Raw genomic sequence first — 24,836 nt, forward strand, 5'->3', positions numbered from 1 at the left:
CATCCGTGTATTTATGTTTGTGTATGTGATTGTGTGTGTGTGCGTGTGCATGTGCGTGTGTGCGTGAGTGTGTCTCTGTGTGTGTGATTGTGTGTGTGTATGTGTGTATGCGCGTGTGTCGTGCGTTTATGTATGTGTGTGTGTGTGTGTGTGTGCGTGTGTGTGCGTGTGCGTGTGCATGTCCGTGTGTGTGTGCGTGTGTGAGCGTGTGTCTGTGTGTGTGTCTCTGTGTGTGTGATTGTGTGTGTGTATGTGTGTGTGTGTGTGCGTGCGTTTATGTATGTGTGTGTGTGCGTGCGTTTATGTATGTGTGTGTGCGCGTGTGTGTGCGTTTATGTATGTATGTGTGTGTGTGTGTGTGTGTGTGCATGTGCGTGTGTGTGAGCGTGTGTCTGTGTGTGTCTCTGTGTGTGTGTGTGTGTGTGTGTGTGTGTGCGCGCGTGTGCGTGCGTTTATGTGTGTGTGTGTGTGTGTGTGTGTGCGCCCACGCCTGTGCTTGTCTTCATTTGATCCCGACTTTGACTGGAGGAGGCGGCGGGCACCTCCATCACAAATGCTCAAAGAACACATTCGTCAAAGCGGCAAAAAATTGCTTTCAAATACCATGGAATTAAAGCAGTGCTGGCGCTCTCACTGACCCCAATATAACATGTTTGTAATTCTGTCTTAGACACTTTTGCAGTGGATGCCAGCCTGACATTTACAGCTCTTGAAGGTTTTATTGCGTATTAGGACACCCGGAGTTGAGGGTGATCACAGTATTTTTCCCAGAGATACATGCTTCTCTCCTCATTTACCTTATATGATATGCAGGTAATGAGGTGTCGTTTGTCTCTGAGGTTCTGTTAGGTGTGGTTTTTGAGGGCTCTCCGTCCCTCTTCCTCTTCCTCTCTCTCCCAGGTGTGGGAGTACCTGCTCAGCTCCAGGGCTCCACGGGTGAACGTGTTCATGGCCGTTCCCACCATCTACTCCAAACTGATCCAGCACTACGAGCAGCACTTCACCCAGCCGCACGTGAAGGACTTTGTCAAAGCCGTCTGCACGGAGAAGATCAGGTACCGTGCCGCACTGCATGCTGGGTACAGCCTCCCATTCATTGCCTTATTAGTTATGTGCAGTGCAGTGCAGTGATTGGATCAGGTTTGGAACTGGGCAGGTGCAGCTCTCATGTGCAGACATGCTTGTCTTGGATTGTGACCACTAGCACCCATCGAGTTCACAATGTAGAGATGTAACATTTCATGGTGTCATGCCAAGTAAGGCTGATCTCCAAAAAACTTAATTCTCCAGTACAGCAAAATGTTTTTATTTCAAGGTTTTTGCAAGACTTGTGCATGATGATATAAAAGATGACGGCTTTGGGCAAATCTGAAGAAGGATTTGCCTAAATAAAAGATGAGAAGATAAAATATGAGGTACTGAGGCAGTGGCTTTGAGCCGATATTACTGTTGTGGTGTGGCCCCTTGGACATGGCCCAGTTTTGGGGCCCCTCCGACAGGGCCCAGTTTTAGGGCCCCTCAGTCAGGGCCCAGTTTTAGGGCCCCTCTGTGTTTGGCCCGGTCCCCAGGCTGATGGTGTCGGGCTCGTCCGCGCTGCCCCAGCCCACCCTGGAGCGCTGGCAGGAGATCACGGGACACACCCTGCTGGAGCGCTACGGCATGACCGAGATCGGCATGGCGCTGTCCAACCCGCTGAAGGGCCCGCGCGTTCCAGGTACCGCCCCCCTGCCCGTCTGTCCTGCAGGTACCGCCCCCCTGCTTGTCTGTCCTGCAGGTACCGCCCCCCTGCCTGTCTGTCCTGGCGGTACCGCCCCCCTGCCCGTCTGTCCTGCAGGTACCGCCCCCGTCTGTCTGTCCTGCAGATAATGCCCACCGTCTGTCTGTCCTGTGGGTACCTCTCCCGTCCGTCTGTCGTATTGACAGTATATAAATGGCCGACGGGACGCAGCTATATTCACTGGATGACCTAACAGGCTGATCACTTTCGTATCACTTCCCAATCAGGATTTTTAGGGAGATTATTCTTCAAACCTTACAGCACAGTCCTTCCAAGTTGCCGGTTTATGACGTCATTATTTGTGCCGAGAAGCCCAAAAACCGTCACTTCCGCTGGCACGCGCTAGGAGAGAAATCCTGGCCCCCTCGTCTGTCCTGCAGGTGCAGTGCCCGTCCATCTGTCCTGACAGTATGGCTCATACCTTTTTTTGTTCCACCACCACCCATGTTCTGGACGCCGTGTGCTTTTTTTGTGAGACTTTGACACAGATACATGGTAATGAGCAGGCACGGCTGGAGTTTTGTTGCAGTTTTTAGGGGAAGTATTGATCCAGTTGGAGACAACGGTATCATTGATTTTGCGGGAGGGAGATGCTGATTCTGCTTTGGTACAAGGCCCTGAAAATGAATGGGCTTCTGTTCATAATGAAGCTGGGGCTGTGACAGATTTGAGTAGAAGGCGCGCACTGGTTTTGTACTGTGTGATGATACTGGTTTTGTACTGTGTGATGATACTGGTTTTGTACTGTGTGATGATACTGGTTTTCCACCATTACTTCATTGCAACTGAGAGGCATGCAGCCGATGAGAGGTTGAGGGTGAGAGTAGGGGAACATGATCATTGGTCTGCAATCACCCAGATGGTGGTAGTGTTCTTTTTTATTATCCATATAGACATCAAAGTTAGAAGGATACGTCTTATAAAATGAAGCTGGGGGCACATAGCCCACACAATTCCTTAGGTTTCTTTAAAGATATACTGTGCAGTGAAAATATTTTAAAGTAACAATGACCTATTATACCTGCGATGCACTGGCAATCTCTGCCTTTGCGGACATTTGCCGAATCTGTGCTACTCTGTGTATTTCTTTGAGGATGTCTTTAGGACGTTTCTAGGCGTGGCACTCTTTTCTGTGTCGGGAGGGATGTATGTGGCTACGGAGCCAGCGGGATGGGATCATGTTTCAACTGAGTGTTTGTAGCTTTCTCCTGCAGTGGCGGAGATGAAGAAGTACAGTGAAGCGAAGCAACAAGCCGACAGGCCTCGTTCAAAAACCAGAGTCAACCTTGGAATTGCTTTTCTTTGATGGCAACTGCTATCAAACAGTGGAGATAGAAAAAATAAAAACGGATATGAAATATAAAAACGGGGGTGAGTGGGCGGGGTTGAGGATGGAGACTTCTTTGATTGTAAACACAGGGCTAAAAATCCTGCATAGCATGCCTTTAAAGTTTAGGAAGTTTATTGATTTGGGCAGGCCGGTGGGGAGGGGTGGGGGGGGGTTTGTCTTTCCTGAAAAAAAGAGTTCATTGCTTTGTCTGAGGATGTGTGGGAAAGCCTAGAAGAGCCGGACAGTGAATTCTCCCTGTTAGCACGGGGTCTTGTCTTCTCATGGCGTTTCTGAGCAAACACAGCTCCTCCATGTGCGTTTTTTGATTATTATACAAATACCTATCCCTGTACCTGTCATCGGATGTCACTTTACACAAAGCTGCTATCGCACCTGTCAAATCCTCATGACTTCAGGCGTTATATTTCAGACATCTGTCACTCCGTGGACCGTAAGTACATAAGTATCTGATGTTGTACTTGTCAAATACCCGAGACACATGAATCTTTTACCCGCCTCCCTCTCAGCTGTCACGGCTTGCGTGGAAGCGCGGAGCCTCTTTACCTCTAACTCCACACGCGTGTGGATACCGCAGCCCCTCTCCACCCCGGCCCCCTGGCTCTGAAGAGCCAACCACGGGCCCCCGTGGGCAGCAGGGTTAGCCCCGCCGGTGATGGGACACACATGATACCAGTTCGGAGTGTGTAAAGAGATTAAAGCCAGGGATGCCAGGCTTTCTGGAGGGCTGGCGCGCCCTGTCAATCACGCACTCCGCCTGCGCATCGCCCGTTCCGGCTGTTTCCGTCTCTAAGCTGCCTGTTGTTCACCAGACGAGGTGAACTATTTTAAGAGAATGATTGGGTTTGCTGATTTTCTTGCTGTTATTTTTTTTTGGGGGGCTGGGGGTGGGGGGTGGTCTTCAAAGCAGTGCTCCGATGGCTTGAGCTCACTGCCTTCAAAAGCAGAGCTGGGTTCGTGGGTTTCGTGGCTGCGCGCTGGAAGTAAAGAGAGAGGGTTATCTGTAATGCTCAGGGGTGGCTACTGAGACGAGCCCGGAGACGCCACCGTCGTATCGACTTTCCCGCCGCCGCGCGCGAGCTGCCCGTAGACGCGGGCGCGATGCCGTCTCATATTAAAGTAGGCTAAAGCAAATCAATATCCCCGCATAGCTCGGAAAGGAAAGAGCGCTTCATTTATCCAGCCTCTTCAAACGGCAGCCATTAAACCAATGCCGTAAACTTAGCTTTAACTAGAGCGCCATCTGTTTTTCTCATATCTGGACAAAAATGACATGTCGTCAGAAATATTTACAGCTCGCTATAATCTCTGTTTCATAGTCATTTTTCTTATATAAGGAAATGGAATGAGAAGCTGCGGAATCTAGCAAATTCGTTCATGACCACACAGCGAAGTGTGCAGTTCAGCCAACTGACATGCAATTAAGTCTTGAAGGGGAATGACTGACTGGAGCTTCATTGTGTGTGTATGTCCATCTCTCCAGCTTGCATTGTTATTGGGTGTGAGGTGTTTCACATGAATGTCACTAAGCATGTCAGACTGCATCTTCTTCAGTCTCTACCTCACTGTGTGTTTCCAGTCTTTCTCTTTGTCTCCCCACCTTCACTAGTCTCTTTCTCTCGGTGTGTGTGTGTGTGTGTGTGTGTGTGTGTGGTGGTGGTGTGTATGTTTGGTGTGTGTGATGTGGGGTGTGCGTGTGTGTCGCTGTGTGGTGAGTGTACGCGTGTGGTGTGTGTGGTGTTGTGTGTGTGGTATATGTGTGTGTGTGTGAGTGACAGTATGGTGTGCGTCTGTATGTGCATATATATTTGTATGTGTGTGCGTATGTGTTTGTATGTCTGTGTGTGAGTGACTGTGTGTGTGTGTGTGTGTGTGTGCGCGTCACAGCCTCTGTGTGAGGCGCTTGCCCCAGGCTCCAGGGGACGCTGTCATTGGTGGAGCAGCCCAGCTCCAGGGGGCCCAGCAGCGAGCGCAGCGTGAAGTCCCTGAATTATTCATGAGGCGCGGGCGGGGCGCTCTGCTCCGCCTGGCTGCGCTCGTTTGGAGGCGCTGGCATGGCTGCCGCTGCCTTAATTAGGGGTTCAGACGGGCACGCCAATGAAGCCTCCTTAATGGTGGTCCCTGCAGTCAGGGGACGCCTGTCTTTGACAAGACTATCGCCACAGGCCCACTGCATTCCTCCACTCTTACACACCCGTCCCCAATACGTACACTGACACACAGACACACACACACGCGCACACACTCACATGCACACACACACACACACGCACACACATGCGCGCACACTCACACACACACACACACGCACACACTCACTCACACACACACACACACATACACATTCACACACACACGCACACGCATCTGCACACACACTCGTACACATACACTCACACGTACACACATATACAAACACACACACATACGCACACACTCACACGCACACACATACACACACACACATTCACACACAAATTCACAAACACACACACGCACATGCATCTGCACACACACACGTACACATTCACACATACACACGCATTCATCAACAATACGCACACACACATACCCAGGCACATTCAGATGCAAATATTATTGTTCATACAGGCACTGTGCAGTACTGACACGGAACAAGGTTGCCAAGGGACACCAGTGAAGTGTTATTTATTTGCTGCTGTTTTCCTTTTCTAGAAATGGCCGGTGTTACACTCCTGGTGGAGCGTTGTTTAATTTCTGCTGAGAGCTGATGTTGACAGAGTATCATTTCATTAGTTATTTTTAGCCTGTCACTCAACAGCCAGCACAGTAGTGTTTCTACCAGATGATTTCATTTTCCATATGGCTTGTGAATATTTACCTCGGGTGGGAGTGTGTGTGTGTGTGTGTGTGTGTGTGTGTGTGTGTGTGTGTGTGAGAGAGAGAGGGAGAGAGAGAGAGCGGCTGCAAGGGCAAAATTAATTTCAGCTAAAGCTCTAATTCCACCGCAGTCACTCATGCAGTTCACCAGATGAAACAGTACGTGATCAGCCTATTGCTCCTGTGACACCCTTTATTCCTCCTGGTAACACCTCTGCTGCCTTTGCCTCCCTTTCATTCCCCCCCCCAGCCCGTGTCTCTGGGTCGTCACTCACTCTCGGTTCCCCTGAACGCGCGCTGACTTAAATGCCATGGGCGTTTTCCCGGGGAGGGAGCGCTCCGGCTGAAATTATTCGCGGATCTCTGTGACTTTTTCTGGATTTTGGGAGAGAAACCGCGTTTTCCGTTTCCGCCGTCGCGGCAGCCTTTTCCGTGGCCGAAGACGCAGCGACGGTAACTAAGGAACGATGAGCGATGCTTCGCCCTGAGAGAGACATGGGGGGAGAGGCCATCGCTCTGTCCTCGGGAAAATGGGAGCTCATGCGGTCCCTATGTTGGGCTGCAATAAAGATAAATTAGCTCAAGTACCAAACACTTTGGCTCAGTCTCTTGTCCCTGATGCTGTTCTTAGCATTCTGTGGTGCTCCTCACACCCGGGCCAGGTCCAGATTGAGTGCTAGTGAAATTAAAGTGGCTGGAGGATGATGGTGTGTGTTTGCATTCCAGGCGTGATAGCGTGTTGTCGTGAAATGCATTGAGCACAGTCTCGTATAATGGAGTGGTCTCTGCGTTTCCTACACGCATACTCTGCATCTGTTCCAGGGAGCTGTGAAAAGGCCGATATTATCTTTCCCAAACCTCTCTCTGTTTTCCCGGCCTCATTTCAACGTGGCACAGATTTTTGCAGCCTATAAACATTTCAGCACTGTTATGAAAGGAGTAATCCATTTAAAACATCGTTTTTTGGCATTAGCCATGTAAAAGAATTGTAATTGCATTCTTAAAATGGATGATCTTGTATGGCTGTGGGAACCCAGCAGCATCAAGGCATGGGCTGACTGATGAAGTTCTGCCCTGCTCAGCACCGCTATCCAGACCCCATAACTTTACACCCACAGTGACACATTGGACAAGTTAAAACCCAATCCAACAGGCACATCGTACCCCTGTGCAGGGAGTAACATGGGTCTCAGCGCCATGCAAACTACTCCTTCCTGTAGCTGTGTTTTGGTAAGAGTTTAAAGTGATTTACGTCACAGTGCATTTTAATTAAAGGATATCAGAGAGGATAAGTTAGATTTATGCCCGGCAGATTTACTCCGTTGACAATCTTTGACTGATGGGCATTTCGGGAGAGTAAATCAGGCCAGTGAAAGAGGGGCTTATTTTGAATCGTCATGTGAGCTTTGTCTTTTGTTGAAGGGGCATCGGCCTGTGAAATGACATACCCTGCAGTATCAGAGAAACACTGGAAAGGTGGCCTTTGGCTGTTCTCATTGAACTCTACACTCTGCTCTCTATATAATAATCTATATATTGATATAATCATGCATATGAATACATGTTTGCAGAGTATGTTGGTGTTTAGTGTGTGTGTGTGTGTGTGTGTTCCAGGGGTTGTTTCATTTGCGCATTTATCTGTTCAGATACAGAATTGTGTCGGTGTTGTTTAGTGTTGTATGTGTGTGTAAACAGGGCGTTTAATTTGTGTGTGTTGCCCGCTCAGGTGCAGTAGGCAGACCCCTTCCTGGGGTGGAGGTGTGCATCGTTATGAACACCACCTGCTCCACCATCGCCGAGGGCAACAGCAAGGAGACTAAGGTAGCCGGGAGCAGAATTTGTTTCTCTCACGCTGTACAGTCAGAATACGTACCCTTCGTTTTTATACATTGATTAAATGTGTTTTCATGTTGTTTGCCCAAAAGAAGTATGGTATGAAATTGATTTCAGCGTTTCATTAAAAGCCAGTGCGCTACCGTGGAACCTGTCCGCCATTTTGTGACACTGCAACTGTGTATCCGTGGTGTCTTTGGGCTGCAGGTGAGACCGGGTCTGGAGGGGAAGGAGGGGGAGCTGCTGGTCCGGGGGCCCTCGGTCTTTAAGGAGTACTGGAACAGACCGCAGGAGACCAGGGAGGCCTTTACTGCCCACGGCTGGTTCAGAACAGGTACGGTCTGACCGCTGCACATTAACCTCGCACGCTTTACAAACCACTCACAGGCCCGACCGCAGACCCGATTAACATCAGCGGCCCTGCTTAGTCTTTCTCCCCCGCAGGACGGTATTGATCACGCTCTTCAGCACGCTGAGCATCAATCATAATCGTGTCTGTTCTTACGAGGAAGCTACACCGTGGATATGCTTTTGTCAACAAACCAACAGGCTTAAAAAAGCTAGCTGGCTGGGTTAATAACAAAAATAGTGACAGAAATAAACGTGGTTCACCCTCAAAGAAAAAGTCTTCAAACTTTCTTTTGCAATTTTTTTTAACTTATTTTATTTTGCAAAAAGTACACAGACATTCCAGCCATGAAGCCGACAGTATCTAACTACTGTTTCCGACAGTAGTCGGAAAGCATAATGGCAAGTTAATTGGGCACAGCTTACTTTCAGTGAATCAGTTCCCCCCCACCTCCCCCTGGTATATACCTCAAAGCCAAAAAGTCTGTGTGCTTTCTTCTCCTGTTGCAACAGAAAAGACAAAGGCAAAAATTGCCAAAGAAACTTTTGGGATATTTTTAGTACAAACCTCATTTATTTTTTGTCTTTGAATTTGAGAGTTAGGTATGAAACACCGACTAACCATTCTTAACTACAGGTCAGGACAGTGTGATGATTCACTTTTAATAGCAAAGACATGCACTTGGAATGAAGCAGTTGACTGGTGATATTTAATTCCCCTTCATCTTAATGTTGAAGACTTGAAAGTGTGTTGTTTGAGCATTCCCTGTTATTTATTACCTAAATGATGATACCTCAAATGAACAGTGAGGTCCATAATGTTAGGGACAAAGACATATTTTTTTTCTTGATTTGACTGTACTCCACAATTTTAGATTTGTTATCTAAAAGTGCAGATTCTCAGCTTTTATTAAAGGGTATTTTTGTATGCATTTTGTTTTCCCCATGTAGAGATTGCAGCTGTTTTTAAACAAAGCCCCCGTTTCAGGGCACCATAATGTTTGGGGCATATTAGTGCTATGCAAATGAAAGTAGTCATTTTTTGCACTTTGACGCACATCCTTTGCATGCAGTGACTGCTTGAGGTCTGTGACCCATAGACATTACCAGATGCTGAGTATCTTTTCTGGTGATGCTCTGACACTGCATCCATTTTCTACTCCTACTTGTTTTGGGGGCTAGTTGCCTTAGGTTTTCTCTTCTGCGTACGAAACGCGTGTTAAATTGGATTCAGATCAGGTGAATGACTTTTCCTGTTTTTGGCTTTGAAAAACTTCTTGTGGCTTTAGCAGTATATTTGGAGCTGTAGCTGTATAGCTGTAGAACGAAGGACTGTCCAATGAGTTTGGAGGCATTTGCTTGAACTTGAGCAGGTAAGATGCTGACATCTACATCACACTGCTGATGAAGATTAATGTGGCATGTGCTTTGTATGAAGTTCTGTAGATAATTTGGTTTAAAGTAAATGAAGGGCTTATATAACTGTAAATTTGTAATTAATTCCAAAGAATTATAGAAAGCATTTGAGAGCAGAGAAGTGCTTGTTGGAAAAAAAAAAAACTCTTGTGAATGGTACAGAGCAGTGTTTTAAGTGTAGCGTGAGTACTACACACTCAAGCAGCATTACCATTTAGTTTAAAACAAACATAGAACTAACATTTACATTTAGGCATTTAAAAGACACTCTTATCCAGAAAAAAAAGTACATACTGTATGTACACTAACATACACAAACTGACGACACTTATGTTGAAGGAATCGTTCAGATAATTTATCTCTTTCCTCGCTGGTATGGAAGTATACTTTTCCTCCACTCCTCCTTTGGCGCTCCTGACTCCTCTTCAGGCCGCTGAAGGAGGCGGTGGGGGTGCTGAGGGTGGACGCTCCTCATGGGAAGCCTGCTTTCAAAGCCTGACAGGAGGGAGAGAGGAGGGGAGGGAGGCGGGGGAAGAGAGTGTCTGTGCAGGATTGAGCTTCACAGAGGGAAGGGGAGCGTGGAGCAGTGTGGGGCTGAAGAGCAGAGAGAGGGAGATAGAGGGCGAGAGAGAGATTGAGACAGTGAGAGGGAGGGAGGGAGAGAGAGAGACTGTGAGCAGAGGGAGGGAGGAGAGAGAGAAGGAGAGGGAGGGAGGGAGAGAGGGAGAGAGTGAGAGACTGTGAGCAGGAGGGAGGGAGAGAGAGAAAGAGAGAGAGAGGGAGGGATGGAGAGAGAGAGAGAGAGAGGGAGAGAGTGAGAGAGAGAGGGGAGAGAGAGGAAGGAGCGGGAGGGGGAGGGGGGGCTCAGAGTGGGTTTAATTGGCTTTAAGGGGCGGAGGGACAGTGTTCCTGCACGCCACTGTCACACTCCATTAGACGCACAGTCCAGATAATGAGAGCGAGCGCAATCAGCTCCCAGCAGACAAGCTCCCCAGGCATGGGCACGGCCCGCCCCCGTCTCCCCCGGCAACTCTGCTGCCCCCACCCCCCGGTCTACCCCAGCGCTCCACACAGCCTTCCTGCTGTCCCCCCCCCCCCACCCCCCAGGCTCTGAGGTCCTGTTCTCTACTGTATTTGAGGAGAGAGAACACCACTAATACTGGCTCAGTACTCTGTGGGATTATATTTCAGTATCACTCCCAAAAAACACATTTCCAAACATGTATTTCCAGAACTCTGGATAATTAATCATTAACTCATTTAGTATTGAGCCACGCCACTCTGTGCTGGTCTTCATGGTGAAGGTAGAATGTTGAAGGCGAGAGAGAAGATGAGCATTGTGGGTACTTTGAAGGGCTCGTGTACCGTCTCCTCTTGTGTTCACATTTCTTCTCTCCCTCTTACCTGCCCCCCCCCCCCCCCCAGCTCTGTGTTCTGGAGATACGAGCACTGCTCCGCCACTGTCTGCGGATCAATACGGGCTCTGCTTGCGCCCCATTGGCTGTTTTAATTGCTTAAGTGCTGCCGCATGCCGTGACTGGCACTTGTATAGATAATCTGTCACTCGGTCTTGAGTGCTCACTTTGTGTACCTCCACACTCATTTGTTACCATTGATTTTCTCTTCCTCCATTTCTTTCTCTTCTTCTCGTTCTCATATTTTCGTGGCTCGGTTTCTGGTGCGGGCGCAGATTACCCAGGAGAAAGGCAGGGACTCAGTCTGTGACACTGTAGCGGCAACAATACAAGATGGGCGCCTTCAAACACACGCTTTTCCTGATTTAATATCCCCATTCGCACGGTATCAGCCGGCCTTACTCTGAGAATGTGATCCTTTCTCTCCGAAGGAAATGGAGGCCATTTTACCTGCTCTTAATTTCCTGCAATTTCTTTGGCGTTTAAGTAACAAATAATGTCGCCGTCCGTTAAATGTCAGCGCGAATGGTTTTACATTTTGTGCGTTGATGTACGGTGACCTGTTGTTGCGCAGACCAGTCAGATGAGCCACTCACAAGGAGCCAAGAAATCACACAGGAGGAATATTACTTCCACTGGGTTTACTCACGCGCTGCTCGGCTAGCTCTGTGTTTCAGTCTTAATTGGGACAAAAGTGTGGCTTTTAGCTTCTTGTTGTGTCAGTTATTTTTGTTTATGATTTTTACGAGACGTCGCATATCGTGTCACATCCAGGTTATGATTTGCTTTTCTTTTCTCTGGCACAATGTTAAATAGTGTTTACGGGATTAGCATTTTTGTGGTATTGGTCACTGGTATGGAAGAGAGTCAGAAGACTGTGGCAGTATTCAAATTCCACTCTCTCACCAGCCTTTAACATATGACAGTGCTTTTGCACGGAAAGCTATTGTTTCACATATTATATTTGAATCATGTGCAAGCTTATGATCATTCCTGCACAGATAGAAAGATAAACTGAGTCCTTCCGCGGCCTTACTCTGTGATTGCGTATTATCGGGGTCTAGAACACAAAACGCCACGACGCGCTCGTTGCAGAAGCGGGTCTTTAATATTCCTGGAGCGTGCCGCGGTGACGGATTCGCGGCGTCCGTATCCGCAACGCAGTCTCGAGCGATTCGTCGCTCAGTCCCGTTGATCGTTATCATTGACGCGGGGAGCGATTCCTCGCCGAAAATTTTCGCATGAAATATCGACTTCTGGCGGCGTCTTTTAGGGCGCCATTGTTTGTGTGGAAGCGGCGTCGTTATCGCTGTTCAGGTTCCTCCAGTGCCAACGCAGCCTTTAAACCATACCCACGTAAACAAGCCCATAATTTTTTATTAGGAGCGCGCTGGAAAACTGGGGGGGGTGTGGGGTTCAGCTGTTCTCAATTGTTCCAGCAGGACGGCTCGTGCTTTCCGGGAATGGATTATGCAGTAAAAAATAATAATAATAAAAAAAAATACAGAGAAGAAGAAGAAGAAAAAAACTGCAAGAAAACATTAGCAATTTTCCAAATGCAGCCTGCATGCTCATACTTATGAATAATGGACACATCCTAAAAATTGCCAGCGCTCCTGTAAGCACTGGCCTGGGACTGCACATTAGCCTGGCCGCCCGTAAATAAGAGGAGCAGGAGATGCTGTGGCTGGGCGGGAGGAGAGGGGAGAATGTTAACTAGGGTAACTAGGCTGGACTCTGGCAGCTCTGCAGTGAGGTCAGAGCAGAGGGCTCCTCCGACAGTCAGCTCTGTATAATGAGCCTGTGTGAGAGAGGGCGTTAAACTGCACTGGGATTGATGATTAGCGCGTGTGTGTGTGTGTGTGTGTGTGTGTGTGTGTGTGTGTCTGTGTACTGTCTGCCCATATGTGTGTGCTTGTGTGTGCGTGCTTGTGTTATTGTGTGTGTGCCTGCATGCGTGTAGTTTAGTACATGTATGCAAATGCACTTGTATTTGTGCATGTGTGTGCGCACATTCCTGTGGCCCTTTCCTTGTGTATATGTATGTGTATGCGTGCGTGTGTCTGTGTGCCTGTCTGTGTGTGCTGTGTGTGCGTGTTTGTTTGTTTGTGTGTGTGTGTCTGTGTGTGTATGTGTGTCTGTGTGTGCCTGTGTGTGTCTATATGTGCTCGTATGAGTGTGTGTGTTTATATGTATGAGTGTTTGTTTGTGTGTGTTTGTGCATGCGTGCAGGTGCCTGTGTGCGTCTGTGCGAGCGTGCGTGTGGGTTTACCTGCTTGTGTATGGGTTGTTTTTCTCTTTTCCCTCAGTTCTACTGAGGATCTGTATGTGGGTTGTTCACAAACAGACATGCTGATAAAAGGCAAACTGATAGACAGGAGCGCTCACATATACACAAAGCTGCCAGTCCAGAACACACTGTAAGCATCATGCTCTGCATATTTTAATAATATATATTTTTGTGTTTTTTTATTTATTTATTTGCAATATGTGTTTTTTTTTTCTTTGTTGCTTTTGTTTTGATTTGTCTGTCTCTCCACTCTGTGTGGAGAGATTGGAGTCTGCAGGGTGCACCAGTTTGTTATGGTTTCCAAGGTCCAATCAGTTATGATTTAAGCACTGCTTCACTGCCCACAGCTGTGCTCTCCCACGCCATCTCCCCAACCGCGCACACACACACACACACACACACGCACACACGGACACGCACAGGCACACATGCACGCACGCACAAACACGCACACTCGCACACACATATGCACAAATGCACTTGCGCATACACACACACACACACACACACACAATACACGCACCATGCACACTACCACACACGCACATCACTCCAACACATATGCACACACACACACATACCACACGCTCATACATCACACACACACATCCGCACATCACACCACACACACAAATACGACATCTGGCAATCACACGCTCACCACAGCACTTTCCCCTCAGTGTCAGACTCTACCTGAGGCCACAGCAGGCGCTCATCCCAATGTCACTTTCAGCCCGAGGCTACTGTCAGCGCACCCCTTCAGTGTTACCCCCCCACTTCAGTGACACAGTCCCTGCGTGTGACACAGGTGTCCTGAGCCATAGCACCCAGAGAGTGCCCCCTGGCCCCCCCCAATTCCCCCGTTACCTTCCAGAGAGATGGAGGCGCTCGCTCTCCTGTTTCCCGTCTCCCTGTCTTTTCCCTGGAAAGTCACGCTTGACGCCTGTGACTCTGTGATGGTTGCCTCACTCTCACCAACAGCTCAGTATATGTGAAAGGCAGACTCTTGCAATGAGTATTATGCTGTGTAGGAAATTGGGAAACTGCCTTGTTTACAGAGGCTGGAGTGCTTTTACTTTGAAAATGCACGTGGCTGAATTATTAGGAGTTTGACAGTGGACTGAAGTCCCTTCTATGGAATCGGGGGTCTTCAGTTGCCTGTGCGCGTTCATTAAGGGGCCTTGTCACAGTCTGATGACGAGCGCTTTAGCGCTCAGGATAGCGGCATTATGGGGACTGTAGTTTCTAATGACATCACGCAGGAGGCCGCGCACTCTGCACAGTAAATATCAGTTTACGTACCCGCTGTCTGTTCTGACGACGGGAAGACGTAGTGTCCGGTTCGTGGGTTTGCGTTTCCGGTTCCCCCTCTCGCCCACAACCGGTCTCTTAGCTGTGTGGATGAACCCCCCCCCCCCCCCCCCCGCCCCGACTGGACCAAGCCCCTCCAGCCAGGGGGGGCATTGCCGGGGTCTGGCCACAGTGCCCGGGCCGAGGAGGGAGGGGGCCGAGATCTCTGTGACACCAATTTCTCAGCCAAGACCCCTGGCAGACCTTCAGAACGATCGGTGGCCATGTTTTTCTCTCCGTTTGGGCTATTGTTTTAAGACCGAAGATGAGAACCAGGGTAATCCAAATGGGTTTGTTGACTTATTCCACTGTTGTTGGCTTCTTTTTTGTCCATCTCTTGCAGAATAAAAGAAGAAACTTTTTTTGTTTTAAATTTACGCTGTCAGGATCAGATTAGATTTCTTGTGAACAAGAAAAATAATACTCTTAAGGTCAGTGGTGTCCTTCAGGCTGTCTAACTGGAGACTGAAATGAAGAAATGAATGTAAAGTAAAGCGGTTGAAATTGGTTTATCGCCTTGCTACTGAAATTCTTTATTGTGATGCAGCCTGATGCTATATGTTAGTAGTGATGTGGTCTAATACTGCACTGGCAGTTTTGATATGGTCTCATGTTTGAGTTCATGTTACGATATAGTCTAATGACTGATTTTATGTTGTGACATAGCATGATCCTCCATGATTTCAGCTCAGCAGTAATTTAGTCTGATCCTGAATTTTCAGTCATGATCTGGTCTAGTTCTGTATTTTCAGTAATGATGTGAGCTGGTTCTGGATTTTCAGTAGTGATGTGGGCTGGTTCTGGATTTTCAGTAGTGATGTGGGCTGGTTCTGGATTTTCAGTAGTGATGTGGGCTGATCCTGGATTTTCAGTAGTGATGTGGGCTGGTTCTAGATTTTCAGTAGTGATGTGGGCTGACCCTGGATTTTCAGTAGTGATGTGGGCTGATCCTGGATTTTCAGTAGTGATGTGGGCTGGTTCTAGATTTTCAGTAGTGATGTGGGCTGATCCTGGATTTTCAGTAGTGATGTGGGCTGGTTCTGGATTTTCAGTAGTGATGTGGGCTGGTTCTGGATTTTCAGTAGTGATGTGGGCTGGTTCTAGACCTTCAGTAGTGATGTGAGCTGATCCTGGATATTCAGTAGTGATGTGGACTGGTTCTAGATTTTCAGTAGTGATGTGGGCTGGTTCTAGACCTTCAGTAGTGATGTGAGCTGATCCTGGATTTTCAGTAGTGATGTGGGCTGGTTCTGGATTTTCAGTAGTGATGTGGGCTGGTTCTGGATTTCCAGTAGTGATGTGGGCTGGTTCTGGATTTTCAGTAGTGATGTGGGCTGGTTCTGGATTTTCAGTAGTGATGTGGGCTGGTTCTGGATTTTCAGTAGTGATGTGGGCTGGTTCTGGATTTTCAGTAGTGATGTGGGCTGGTTCTGGATTTTCAGTAGTGATGTGGGCTGATCCTGGATTTTCAGTAGTGATGTGGGCTGATCCTGGATTTTCAGTAGTGATGTGGGCTGATCCTGGATTTTCAGTAGTGATTTGGGCTGATCCTGGATTTTCAGTAGTGATGTGGACTGGTTCTAGATTTTCAGTAGTGATTTGGGCTCATCCTGGATTTTCAGTAGTGATGTGGACTGGTTCTAGACCTTCAGTAGTGATTTGGGCTGATCCTGGATTTTCAGTAGTGATGTGAGCTGGTTCTAGATTTTCAGTAGTGATGTGGGCTGGTTCTAGATTTTCAGTAGTGATGTGGGCTGGTTCTGGATTTTCAGTAGTGATGTGGGCTGACCCTGGATTTTGTGTAATGATGTGGTAACTGCTGATACTGGAGTTATTTTACGACTGAAACTCAAGGTTATCCATCCTGAAGTGGCCAAACAGTTCCATGCAAACTCATGAAAACTAGCACAAGGTGCATAATGTATTTCTCTGGAATGAAGCGCATCTCTCTCCTCTTTAATTGCATTTACATTAGATAAATGAGATCATTCACCCAAGTGCGGGGTGCTTTTATGTATGATATTAATTAAAGAAAGGAGTCATGACAAAAGTTAAGGATGATAAGTAACATCAATGCTGTGGTTTTGTCAACAATGACTGTTATACGTCCTCATTAGCTCTTCAATTTATCTGTCCATTTTAATGTTGGATTTAATATTAATGTATCTGCGTGGGCTGTGTGTTTATTATTATTGCTAACGTGTGATTGGTTATTTGCAGACCTCATTAATAGGCAGAGATTCCTTTGTTCCAAATGGAATGTAAAACACTGAGGCTAGCTCTGGCAATTAATGCTCAGATGGAATGCTTTCTTATGGTTTCATGTTCTCTGTCTCTGAACTGAAACAATATTGAAATGTTTGAAGCAGAAAGATTTCACAAGAGTATGCCCAGTAAATTTTAGCCATATTTTTATTAAACACGTACACACACGCGCACTTGTGCACACACACATGCGCGCACACACATACTCTCTCACAGACACACACACACACACACATACACAAACACGGCACGCACACACATGCACGCATGCACACGGCACATGCACACATACACACACACTCACACACGTGCACACAGACTCTCACACACACGCACACACACACACACAAACACACACACACGCACTTGTGCACACACGCACACACACACTCGCACGCACGCACACACACACACACACCTACAGATACCCACATACACCCACACACACACGTGCACACACACTCTCACACACGCGCACACACACACACACAAACACACGCACACACGCACACACTCACACACACACACACACACATTCTCTCTCACACACACACACACACTCTCTCTCACACACACACACCTACCTCTCTCGCAGCAGTGTGACAGTAGGCTGTCAGGCTGCATGGTGCCCAGTGAGAAGGCTGTGCAGAGGAATGTGAAACATGGCTTCTGTCACGCTGCCCTTTTCAAAGCTGTCATCTCCTCTTGCCTTCCCTGCTCCTGTCAAACCCCCACTCCACCTCTTCCAGCTACCGCTGCGCGTGCTCTCTGTTCTTATGCACCACAGGTAGGCAGAGAAGAGAGAGAGAGAGAGAGAGTCTGTGTGTCTGTGTGTGTGCAGGCGAGTGTGTGTGTTTGTGTGTGTGTGTGTACACATGGATGTATGTGTGTGTGTGGGTAGTGTGTGCACATGCATATGCGTGTTTGTGTACGTGTGTGTGTTCGTGTGTGTGTGTGAGGGAGTGAATGAGACTGTGTGTGACTGTGTTAAAGGGTTGACTTGAGACCAGTTCTAGCTGAGTGAGGCACTGTTGTCACATCTTTCTCCTAGCCAGCTCAGAAACCATGCTCACACACACTTCTGGCTGCTGGAAAGGTGTACTATGAGGACCAACAAGCCGCTGGAACACACACACACACAATGCAGGACATTCTGCAATAAGGGATCTGTTCATTATCTCTGATGAACTCATCCTGCATCGATGCACAGTTGATCACATGTTTTCTACTGAGGACCTAGCTCGAAAACCAGTAGGGCCCTCAACACTCTGAGTGATGAATTATCTTTTTGTTTATACACCCATTTTGGAGGTTGGCTACCTTTAAGGGTTCACTAAATACTTGACATAAGGGTCTAACCAGACCTTATGTTTTTACCTGTAATTGACATGATCTCATGCAGGTTTATGAGCTAAAAAGTAGGCTCCATTGGTGATGATCTTGTATACCCTTGAGTGGCACTAAGGTTCCAATCTGCTAAGGGCACCGCCTAGTTACTAATTGACAGTGGCTCGTGTGGCGACAAGGCATAGGCAGAATTCTTTTCCGTGCTGACAGGATGTGCGTGTAACTATTTCTAAAAATGAGTAATAACAATGTGATTTACTAAATTTACTGCAGAGTATATGAGTTTTGCATTTTGGATCCATTTGAGGGCCAAAGCCAATAGTGTCTTGTGAAACCACAAAAAAAAAAAAAAATCAAATGAAATTCTCGAAGACAGAACTTATAACTAAGAATCCTTATGATAGTAAAAATAACCTGCAGCACCCCTGAATGTTTACATGATATTTTTTTCATTTTTGAATGACTTATAGTAACATCTGCGGTGATTTCTGCAGTCCGTAAGCCCACAATAAGAATTTGGATAAAAGTGTTTGGGCAGAAATTACCATAAGAAATCCTTTTGTCCGTACAGAGGAGGCATTGGGGGGCTCATTTCCATAATGACTTCCATTCATTTAGAACTTCTCGCATGAAAATGATGCAGCACAATAGATATTTGTGTTAATTGTGTCACCATTCCTGCCATCTACATTTTAATTGCTTTGTGTGCCATTGTTTTCTCTAATGCCGTGTGCAGACCCTGCACAGTCAGGCTTCTCATCGCTTTAATTAAGAAAGCTGTTCGTCCGTGTCTCCTGCCTCCACCACAACAACGGAGAGGCGAGGATGCTGTCCTGGAGCTGCACTTTCCAGTGTCACCTCTTACTTACTTAGCACCATGCCCATCAGCTTCTTATTGTCTTTAGTGCATGATTCACAAACAGCGGACACTTGGCAAAGAAAGGATTATTCCCCTGCTCTTCCTTCTCCCCCTTCCTTCCATGGTCCCACTTTAACACTCCCACTCCCACTCTAACACTCCCACTCTAACACTTTCACTCCCACTCTCACTCTAACACTTTCACTCTTACACTCTCACGTTAAAACTCAAACTCCCATTCTTACACTCCCACTCTAACACGCCGATTCTACTCACTCCCAGGCTGCACTTGCTCACTTGTGACCGTACTGTCAGCCACTTCCACTTCCTCATGCCCACTGCCACACTCCCACACACTCTCTTCCAACTGGAATTCTTTCACTCTCTCACTGTCTCACCCTTACTTCAGACTCCCATTCTCCCACTCTCACATGCCCACACTCCCACTCCCACTCACAACCCTGCTCCCACTCCCAAGTTCCACACCGCTCCTGTTCCAGCACACAACGCATCTGTAATTTACACAAAATGGAGGAGCATCCGAAGGTACGCTTCCGTAAAGAGATTAGCCTGGATTTGGGTTGTAAGAAGGTGAAATGCGCTATTACCGCTGGTAACACCCATTCAGTTTCTTAACTTACCCCCCCACCCCCCCCCCCCCTCCCCTCCCCACACACACAATTACCCTGGGCCATCAGTGCAGAGCAGTGGTCTGTGAAGAAATTCCCAATATCTAAATTTACACACTGTATCAATCTTGTTTAATAGACTGGAGAGCTTATTGCTCCGCGGCGGAGCGGTGAGAGAGGCCAGCGGTGATAAATTGCGCGGGCCGCGCGACAGCCGCCCGTGATGTATAATGAAATATTTATGATTTATCCCGGCTAATAAACTGAAATGAAGTGCGTGATGTATGGGAGCAGATGGGCCCACTATTGACGCTGGGCTCCTCGGTGGAGAGAGAGAGGGAGAGAGAGAGAGAGGGGAGAAAAAGATGCTGCGGGGAAGGAGAGAGAAAGGATGGATGGAAGGGGGAAGAGGGTGGAGGAATGTATGTGCCTGCCTTTGTTCAGTGAGGCGCTGATGGAGAGGCTTTTATTTTGGCGCCTGAGATGGAGAAATGAATCACGTTGGGCGAGCGCGGGTCTGCCACGCTCCCGTTGTTATGCAGACGCTGGTATTTATTTTTCCTCTCTCCTGGTAATTGAATCATTGATGCATGAGTTTATCAGGTTTTTTTTCTGCGGGGTCTGGTTTCAGCGGCTGCAGGTGGCGGCCGCCTTGTCCTTGCGGGCACGTGTTGTGTCCTTAATGATGTCAGCGGGGGGGGGGGGGGGCGGAGCCGGACGGCCGTTCTGGCACAGGCCAGCTGCCGCGCGTCGTCCTCCGCTCGCATCAGTCATGACTGGCTGCACCGCGGCACGCGTTTAACCTATCCGCTGCCCCCTCGCCCCGCGCGTGATAACCGGCCCCCACGCGGGGCCCCCGCTTCGCCCGCACGCGTCTGTTATGGGGGTGCGGTGACCCCCGCCCGGCCCGCACCCTCGCCCCAAACCCGTCTTCCACCCCTACACCTGGTTCCTGAAACTCAGTCGCTCATGGCTGTCCTGTCCACCGGCTTTGTGTGTGTTTGTTTGTGTGTGTGTGTGTGTGTGGTTCATTGTGTGTATGTGTGAGTGCGCGTGCGTGTGTGTGTCTGTGTGTGTATGGAGGCGGGTGAGGGTGAGCGTGCATGTGCGTGTGTGTGTCTGTGTGTGTATGGAGGGGGGTGAGAGTGAGTGTGCATGTGTGTGTGGGGTGGTGAGGGTGAGTGTGTGGGGGGGAAGCAGAGTGCTGTTCAGCTGATCAGTGTGTGGGAAAAGTGATTAAGGGGAACTCCAGCTGAGCAGCTCCCAGCAATTTACCCAGGAGATGGAGGCAGAAGAGGTTCAATACTGCCTATTATTAGAGATGAGAGGAGAATGCATCACATCCAGGGTGCTGGACCTCGGTGTGCCTCCAGAAAGCCACTGAACATTGGCTCTCATTCACCGAGAGATGGAGGGCTCACTTATTCATGCAGACCAGGTCTGTATTGAGTTTGATTTTGTGAGTCTTACTGCGTAGTCACTTCCAGAACTGTGTGGCTTAGTGACACTGCCAGGCAATGCAAACTGCTCAATTTTTAATGACTTATCGTTTGCAGAAGAGGTTGTTGTGTGTGTGTGTGTGAGAGAGAGAGAGCGCGAGAGAGAGAGAGAAAGAGAGAGAGATGGGGAACTGATCTGTTGATACTCTTTGTACGACTCCTTGCCTTCCCGTTTCTGATGGCAGATTCTGTGCTGCTTCTTTCCGCAGGGGACACAGCGGCCTACATGGATGGCGTGTACTGGATCAAGGGCCGCACGTCCGTGGACATCATCAAGTGCGGCGGCTACAAGATTAGCGCCCTTGAGGTAGAGAGGCACCTGCTGGCCCACCCGGATATTGCAGGTAAACAGCTGTTAACCCCTGTGTCATATGAGCATGATATTAGCGGAAAAAAAGTCAATTTATTATGAGTCAGTGCCCCAAGGAGATTCACCAATCAGCTGTGAATGTTTGAATAGTATGGTCTGCTGTTAGCCCCCCTGCCTTTAACATGCCTCCCTCTCGCTCACCCTGGGCTTGTCCCGCCCTCAGACGTGGCTGTGATTGGTGCGCGGGACGCTGTCTGGGGTCAGAAGGTGACCGCTGTGGTGCAGCTGAAGCAGGGAACGAGCCTTACGCTGCAGGAGCTGAAGACCTGGGCCAGGTGAGCAGGCTCTGTGGGGAGAGCGTGATGTCGCCCTCTAGTGGCGGGAGTCTAAATGTGTGCGGACGGCATCACGATTCACCTTTATATAATTCAAATGACAAGTGTGATTTGAGTTTCACGGTGTTAGCTGGAGCACCAATGCTTGAATCATATGTTTCACGTGAACATTTTTTTAGAATGTCAGTTTAGCCTGTGGAAAAGAGGTGGTTGGTTGCCTTAATGAAATGGAGACTCTAGCAGCAGGTTTGTGCTGATGGGTGGGGCAGTAGAGAGAGGGGAAGTGTGAAGCAGGCGTCCTGATGGTGCTCCAGCCAGTCCAGAAGGCATGGTGCTGGTGTGACTGCCTCCTCTGCTCTGGCTTCTGTTTTTAAATGTCACTCGTGTTTGGTTTGCCCCCAACACAGACACTGGCAGGAGGCACATGTCTCCTTTCAAAGAGATGGCCTGGGGCACTCTCTCCCACTCCTTCACTCGCTCTCTCTCCCTCCCCCTCTTTATTTGACCCTTACTGTTTCTGTCTCTCCTTCTTTGTTCTCTACCTTCCTCTCTTTCTTTCTCCCTCTCTCAGTTTTTCCACTGCACTCTCCTGCTCCCCATCTCTCCCGCTTTCTCTCTCTCCCTCCCTCACCCTTTCTCTCCCCCTCTCTCGCCCTCTTTCTCCCCCTCCCTCGCCCTTTCTCTCTCTCTCTCTACCTCACTCTTTGTGCCTCTCCCTTCTCATCTCCCTCTCTGCATCTGTCCCTCAGTGAAGCACTGCCTCTGCATGTAGCTGAAGTACGGAGCAGGACAGGAAGGGTGATGCTCCTGGTTTATTTTCATGGGTCTGGTTTCAGCTTGAAATTGTCACCCCTCATTGGCCCATTCCACTCATGGGCGGTACCTCAGGGGTGCTGAAGCAGGAAGCAGGGTGGGGTGGGTGATGTCCCTGCCCCCCTCACCCATGGGCGGTGCCTCGGGGGTACTGGGGCAGGGGGCAGGGAGTTGGTTGGGGAGGTGATGGAGAACCCAGTAGATGCTCACTCCTCAGTGCCCTCTCTGCTGCTGTCACTCTCAATCTCTGTCAGACAGAACAAGACCTCTCACTCGCATAGAAGAGACGGATGTGTGTACTGAGACACACACACAAACACACACGCACTCACACACTCAGACACACACTTTCACACACTCACACACACACACATACACACACACTCACGCAGATGCACACGCACTCACTCACACACACTCACTCTCACACACACTCACTCACACACACACACAGACACTCGCTCTCGCACTCACACTCTCACAGACACACACACACACACACACACACACACTCAGGCAGGCAGGCAGGCAGACAGACATGACTGCATGCACGCCGAGGCATAATGCTTAATTGTGTAGAAAGAGGGGAGCAATCCTACGATGTACGCTCTGGCTTTTTATAAACAGAGCCGCGCGCAGGAACAGTAGGACAGTTTATTGTGTTGAAGGTCTTCGCTGGCAGCTCAGAAATGTTAAAAAGGCTGCAGACACAAAGGCTTTCTGCCGCAGCCGTGCTGTTGGTGTCTGGGAACGGGAGGCGTTTAATTAACACAGCCTGCTGTTTTGCCTCTGTTTTTTTGCGCTTTTATTATGCTGTTTTTTTCTGCTTTTATTATGCTGTTTTTGTGCTCGCCAAACGCGAGGAATTGCCTCGAGGTCTTTTTGAAACGTAACTGAGATGCACCGGAGAGCCGCAGAAAGGCGTTTGCTTGTCTGTGCTGAGGGGAAATGGCGGTGCTTATTCACGTCGGTGAGCGTGTGTGGTTCGGCGCAGTCACATGGCGGCGTCCGCGGTGTTTTCCAGAGAGCACATGTCGTCCTACACCATCCCCACCGGCCTGGTCCTGGTGGACGAGATGCCCCGGAACCAGATGGGAAAGGTCAACAAGAAGGACCTGCTGAAGATGTTCTTCCCCAGCTAAGGAGGCTTCTGACTGCTTCTCTACTGCCCTGGGGACAGCCACCACTGGAGCCTCCGCTAGTCCTGCAGCTCCAGACAGGGTGGGGGCGACTACCACAAACACACCGGGAACAAGAATGGCTGGATCCATTTGGGGTGAAGGCTACTCACACGGGTCAGTGGGTTCCCTGACAGACAGACAGGACAGACGGACAGAGCAGCATGCGGGCGACACTCCTCACAGGAGGGGGTGTTCTGCTGACCAGGGTCCAGGCCAGACAGCATTCCTAAAACCGTTAGCACACCTCCATTACAACCTCCATTCTGTCCTCCTGACAGACCAGCCAATCACAGTGACCGCACACGCTCAACTCACCAGCCAATCACAGTGACCGCACACGCTCAACTCACCACCCACCCAGTGACCAGACTCATTCAGTTCACCACCTGCTCTGTGACTGCACACGTTCAATTCAACTCTCTCACACAGACACAGTTTGGTGTTTATGATCTTAGTTGTTGGAGTGAAAATGTCGCCTTAGGAAATGAGACCTTAGACACTTACTTATGCCCCAAAAACATAAGTGATGTCATATGGTTAAATAAATATCTGTTTTTAAAGTGTAGTTGTGGGAGTCTGTATTTCCTAATATGATCTGTCTACCTGTTGAGATTCGTGAGATCAGCTCAGTATGTGAACCACAAGGCAAAACTGGAATTGTTGTTTGGATTCATTGTTCTACCAGTGCAATGTCTGATCATTTATTAATGCGCTTCATGTACAGCAAGCAGTGTCTGTAAAGGTCACTGCAGCCTGATCTGAATGTGTTTTAGGAAGCCTACCCCCTCTCTCGTGGTCCTGTCTGCAGCAGGCTGTGCCCAGTGCGAGCCGGCTGTGTGTTATTCTAGTCCGGTGTGAGATGAGCCCTTCTCTGTGAGCTTCAGTGCATATGTCATTTTGACAGTCGGGGGAAAAAAACAGTGGAAGGAGCGGATTACCCACAGCGAGTCCTGTCAAAACAC

At 48.7% G+C, this 24,836-nt stretch overlaps 1 protein-coding gene across 1 annotated transcript in view; it reads left to right on the forward strand.

Moving 5' to 3' along the window:
* The window catches only part of acsf3 (acyl-CoA synthetase family member 3), a 31,954-nt gene extending 7,517 nt beyond the window's left edge, over nt 1-24,437 (forward strand). The window contains exons 4-10 of the mRNA XM_064312702.1: nt 901-1,055; nt 1,569-1,714; nt 7,711-7,805; nt 8,025-8,151; nt 21,445-21,579; nt 21,769-21,880; nt 23,718-24,437. Coding sequence (XP_064168772.1) covers nt 901-1,055; nt 1,569-1,714; nt 7,711-7,805; nt 8,025-8,151; nt 21,445-21,579; nt 21,769-21,880; nt 23,718-23,835 — 888 coding nt within the window. The 3' untranslated portion in view covers nt 23,836-24,437. The remainder of the gene's footprint in view (nt 1-900; nt 1,056-1,568; nt 1,715-7,710; nt 7,806-8,024; nt 8,152-21,444; nt 21,580-21,768; nt 21,881-23,717) is intronic.
* Nucleotides 24,438-24,836: the final 399 nt, after the last annotated feature.

The sequence above is a fragment of the Anguilla rostrata genome, chromosome 16, assembly GCF_018555375.3.
Source record: "Anguilla rostrata isolate EN2019 chromosome 16, ASM1855537v3, whole genome shotgun sequence".
Classification (NCBI taxonomy): domain Eukaryota; kingdom Metazoa; phylum Chordata; class Actinopteri; order Anguilliformes; family Anguillidae; genus Anguilla; species Anguilla rostrata.